This window comes from Octopus sinensis, linkage group LG4 (assembly GCF_006345805.1).
Source record: "Octopus sinensis linkage group LG4, ASM634580v1, whole genome shotgun sequence".
Taxonomy (NCBI): Eukaryota; Metazoa; Mollusca; class Cephalopoda; order Octopoda; family Octopodidae; genus Octopus; species Octopus sinensis.
Genome location: NC_043000.1, coordinates 34,107,429 through 34,113,428, shown reverse-complemented (window position 1 = coordinate 34,113,428; position 6,000 = coordinate 34,107,429). Strand labels below are relative to the sequence as shown.

Genomic DNA, 6,000 nt, shown 5'->3' with positions numbered 1-6,000 from the left:
ATAAGAGACAAGCGAAGAATAGTCTCAAGGCCAAAAGGACACGTATGGTGGGTAAGGGTTAGAAGGTCATACTAAAAGATGAGACAAACAAGAAATAGCAAAGCAAGAAAACACAGAAAATTTAGGAGCGGTCGATAAAATGACTTAGCATTGCGCCAAACATGATCGATAAAGTGACTTAGCGGTTCGACAAACTAGATCTATAAAATGCCTTTGCGTTTCGCCAACCGTGATCGATTAATGACTTGGCGGTTCGCAAAACGAGATCGATAAAATGACTTAGCGGTTCGCTAAAGAAGATCGATAAAATGACTTAGCGGTTCGACAAACGTGATCGATAAAATGACTTAGCGGTTCGACAAATGAGTTCGATAAAATGACATAGCGGTTCGACAAACAAGATCGATAAAATGCCTTTGCGTTTCGCCAACCGTAATCGATAAAATAACTTAGGGGTTCACCAACCTAGATCGATGAAATGACCTAGCGGTTCACCAAACTAGATCGATAAAATGAATTAGCGGTCCGGGTAACGAGATCTATAAAATGACTTAGCGGTTCGCCAAACTAGATCGATAAAACGACTTAGCGGTTCACCAAACTAGATGGATAAAATGCCTTTAAGTTTCGCCAACCGTGATCGATTAATGATTTGGCGATTCGCAAAACGAGATCGATAAAATGACTTAGCGGTTCGACAAAAGTGATCGATAAAATGACCTAGCGGTTCGACAAGTGATCGATAACATGACTTAGCGGTTCGACAAAAGTGATCGATAAAATGACTTAGGGGTTCACCAAACTAGATCGATAAGATGATTTAGCGGTTCGCCAAAAATGATCGATAAAATGACTTACGGGTTCGCTAAAGAAAATCGATAAAATGACTTTTACGATAATATGGTGAATCAGGTCAGTTCAAACTATATATATCCCCCTCATTGTACATTTACCAAAATGTAACCTTTTTGAACTTAAAATGTTCTGTGTATATCTATACAGATACGATACCAATATTCCTCTGAACTTTTTAATAATTCTTTCTGTAAACTGTGTTTAACATTCTCTTAATATTATCAAAGAATGTATATATGTGTTGTAATCTTTTGTACCCAATATTTTAATTTTTTTATATTTTCCCAAGATTTTCCCTTATAAACTGTTTTTGACATTTTCTTATTATTATCAAAGAATGTATATATGTATTGTAATATTTTGTGACAACCACTACCTAACACAACAAAGCTTTTACATGTTACTTTTGACAATCTTTTCCCAAAAAAGTGAAACCGGTCAAGTAAATAAACATCTTTTAAAATTGCATTTTCAAACCTTCTTTCATATATAATTCCACTCGTGCGGTACCTTACAACTTCACTTTGTTATATATATATGTATATACATACATATATATATATATATATATATATTATATATATATATATATATATATATATATATATAATATATATATATATTTTATATTTCGTTTTTGGATTTGGTTTGCAAGATTCTTTATATGAGTTCGCGTGTTGAAGCATATTATGTTGTGTCTGGGGAGAGTCGTTTTCTTTTAGTGTCTTATTATTTAACACACTCACCGGTAAAATTTCCACTTATTTCTTTTTTTAATTTTTTTAAAATTTTAATTTTTAAATATTTTATTAAAATATAAAAATAAGAAATAAGTGGAAATTTTACCGGTGAGTGTGTTAAATAATAAGGCACTAAAAGAGAATGACTCTCCCCAGACACAACAGTATATATATATATATATATATATATATATATATATATATATATATATATATATATATATATGTATATATGTATATATATACTTGTATACATGTAAGTTTTGAATGTGCGTGTGATTGCACCCGTCTGCGTGTACACACTATTTTATATATATATTAATATATATATGAGTTTTCGTTTATCATGGTCGTTTTATTAAAGTTTGTTTCTATCGAGATTTGTACGTATGTATATGTATGTGTGAGTGTGTATATGGTTATGTTTGTGGGTGTGTGTATATATGGGTGTGTATTTGTGTGTATTGTGTTAGGGGTTGTATAATTATATTTATACTTGTATGTATGGATTTCATTTCCATTCATAATTTTTTAAAAAACGTTTGATATCCACGAGCAAAGAATTGTTCGGTTTTATTTTGAGTGTTTATGTATGTGTGAATGTGTGTGATTGTTTGCGTAATTTATTTATTTGTATGGGTGCGGGTGTTTATATATTGGTATATATCGTGTTCTGTATGTATGTGTATGTATATGTATGTGTGAGCGGGTATATGTATATTGTTTATGAATGAGTGTTGTATGTGTGTGTGAGGAAGTATGAATAAGTAATGTGTTGAGTGTATGAGCATGTGTGTGTATATATAGTTTATTTTTGTTTTTTGTTTTTTGTTTTTTGGGTTTTGTTTTTTGCTTGTTGTTTCTTGGTTTTTGTACATTTTTAAATATGAGAACTTTTATAATAGGTTTTTATATTCAATTGTTTATAGGGTTTATTTTAGATTATTTTAGATTATATATTGATTATATATAGATTATATATAGATTATATATAGATTATATATTTTTATTTTCATTGATAATTTTATTATTTTATTATTTTAAATTATATTTTAAAATATTGATATTTTTAGATCGAAAATCCACCTGAAGATTGTCGGTAGCAGACATGAAACAATTGTTGTGGCGGTTTATTTAATTTATATTAAAATTTTATGTATTGATTAAGTCTTTTCTTGTTTGGTTTTAAAATAGTGGTTTTGTCTCGAATTATATTATATAATATTTTACTATAAAATTGGATTTAACCCTAAATCTGATTTTTCCCTGTAATTTTGGATTCATTCCCTAATATTTATTATGTATATATATATAATATATATATGTATGTATATATATATATATAATGTTATGTTATATTTACACGTTTGCATGCATCATATATTCTCAGGTTATATGAGTTGGATGATCTGTGCCAAAGTTACAAAGATGCAGATCCAACCCTTCACTTTCCCGAGTTGAAGCGCTTACAAAGGTTTTTCAAGTTCGAGTTACAAGAAATACCTTTTATAAAGGTGAGTGACTTTTATCTTTTATTCTGTTAATTAGATGAACACCTCAATCTGCACCACCTTTTCAGTTGATAGGCTGCAATAAGTTCCTTTACTTTTGCACACATACGCTCGCCACCTAATAGCATATTTAACAAAATAGTAGTAGTAGTAGTAGTAGTAGTAGTAGTAGTAGTAGTAGTAGTAGTAGTAGTAGTAGTAGTAGTAGTAGAAGAAAAAGAATAAGAATAAGAAGACAATAGGGAAGAGAAGTTAGACAAATTCTAATGCAATAAAGCTGTTGTCATCATCATCATGATGGTCGTAATCGCCGTCGTCGTCATCATCATCATCATCATCATCAAGATAGTCATAATCGTCGTCATCGTTGTTGATATCAATGATAAGTGTGCAGATGTACAGTCACGCGTCATTCAGTGAGAAGTGGATCGCCCTCCTCTACACGTTTCTGGCTCAAAGCAGCTGTAATCCAGCCATGACCATCAATGTCTGATCGCATCAAATTATGTTTACCCAAAATGGTGTAGGTCATTTCTCTTGTCTTTGTGAGTGTTTGTCTAGTCTTTGTAAAACCCAGAGTCAGCTCCGCTGCCTCAGGCACCACCTCTTCCAGGGTTGAGAGCTTAATTTTCTGTAGATTGAAAGAGCGACTGACCCCATCTTCTCAGCTGATGGCCACCATCTCTATCACGTGTCTCAAAATGAATACATCCAGATGTTTGTCATTCTAAAGTATAACCGCCAGGCTCCCAATCCTAACACTCGGGTACACTGTACTATACGTGCTCGGGTATACTTTGACGTTCAAGTTGTTTCATTGTAATTTTCTCACTCTTCCAACTTTACTCATCGTTTAATCAAGGTCTTTATTGCGTCACTCGTCTATACATCATCTATACATATTACTTTGACATGGGCGATTCTTTCTTTTCTTGGGACTCACGGTCAAACGGCTGGGTGGAATTGCACGAAAACTTACACAGATGTGTAGAATGATTCGGTGGTGATGCTGGGCTTTGTATTTTTTTCATAGCTCCCATGGTTACCGAGATCATCTATTATGATAATACTCTTGCGTTTATGAATGAAAAAGGAAGGGGTGTCAGATGAATAAGGAAGGGAGGGGTGAGCGTTTCAACTGTGTGAATATGTGTGTGTATATAAAAGGGGTATGTGTGAATGTGTGTGTGTGTGTTTGTGTGTGTGCGTGTGCGGTGCAATGGAAGTGGGATGGTTCATTTTTGTTCACTTAGTATTTGGGTTAATTTCTTGATTTGTTTGAATCTTGATTGTTTTTTATTGTTGTTGCTGGTCAGTTATTTTTAACGTTTTGACAGAAAAAAGTCATTCTAAAATTTTTAACGTAAACGTGCCCCGAGCAAGACGAATGCTTACACAGAGCAGGTCTTACAGCCACATCATCCAAACCAACCGGGTGAAACCGAGCTTCGCAGCTAGTTCCTTATACTTCCCAGATAAGCGAAGCGGTTTCACCCCGACCAGCTTCTCTCCTTCCGTGACAATGGCTTCAAAACAACTCCAACTTTCACTTTCCACTCTCATAGAATTCTCTTCATTAAGAATTCATTGAGCAAAATAATTTTAACTATTTTCAAACCAAAGTTAAATGGGAAACGTTATGAAAGTGTTTAATCTCTTTCCTGCGCTTACAATCATCATTTATACTCATCTTTCATACTCATCGCCTCTTCCTACCTCTGTTAATCCTCATGCATACTCATTATATCTATCCTCATCCATACTATTCCTCTCTTCTCATCTCTTCTATACTCGCCATCTTTATTCATTTTCTATATTTATCTTCCAATTTTCATCCATACTTTATAACATCTCCATATTACTGCCTACTACTACTACTACTACTACTACTACTACTACTACTACTACTACTACTACTACTACTACTACTAATACTAATACTACAACTGATGCTAATGAGGAGAAGGGAGAAGTGAAGGGAATGAAGAAGCGGAGGAAACGATATCCTCATCATCATCATCATTATCATCATTTCCTATTACAGTACTCTATTATCAACGCCATCTATTTCCGCCTCCTCCCTCTCTGTTTTCTCCAAATTTCTCCACATTTACTTGCAGTCTCTCTTTCACTGCCTCTTTCACTTGCTAACCAATTATCATTTTCATTCCATGTGATAAACCTATTGGCCATTTACCGAATATATCTCGATATCTTTTCGTCTTGAATATAAATTAATTCCATGAGGCTTTATGTGCTATCAAATTTATTTATTCATCCATCTTATCATATAGTTCCAGAACGGTAACTATATTTTCACGAAACCAAAAGTAATAAATCTGTTGGCTTTAGAATTCTTAAAATGAAAGAGAGATCACTGATGAGACTTGAATAACAATTTTAAAAAAAGGGAGTATAAGAATCGAAGTTTATAATATCGATTAGAGCGGTGAAGTAGAGCGAGCACTGGGAATTAGATCACCAGGAAGCTACTTTAGTTGGTGAGGATCTCATAATCTCTAATTTGGGATTTATTTAATACAAAGTGAGAGCGAATTTAGCGAGACACCAGAGCTCAGATATTTGAAGAAATTCCTTGTGAATCTGACTTAACACTGTTCGATAAGTGATAAGGGAATAGCATAGTCTTTTCATATATCATACGAGAACTTGGTCATCTTCAAGGAGTCGATTCCTTTCCAATATTGGTTGTTAGTCATCAGGGAATTATACAGTCTCCTCGTGTAACACAATAATTTGGTCAGCCTGAAGGAGTCGATTCCTTTCCAACATTTCAAGATATTGGCTAAGACAGGAAACTGTAGATTGAGGGGAGTAAAACTGCATTATTAGAAATTGAGATGATGTGAAACCCGACAGCATGATTTTAATGT

The 6,000-nt window shown here is 33.4% G+C and overlaps 1 protein-coding gene across 2 annotated transcripts in view; it reads left to right on the top strand.

The window, feature by feature from the left end:
• The window catches only part of LOC118762918, a 62,690-nt gene that overhangs the window by 48,888 nt on the left and 7,802 nt on the right, over positions 1-6,000 (top strand). For both annotated transcript variants that reach the window (XR_004998669.1, XM_036501964.1), the window contains exon 10: positions 2,986-3,109. Coding sequence is in view for 1 of the 2 variants with exons in the window: in XM_036501964.1 (XP_036357857.1) it covers positions 2,986-3,109 (124 nt within the window). In the remaining variant the exon portion in view is untranslated. The remainder of the gene's footprint in view (positions 1-2,985; positions 3,110-6,000) is intronic.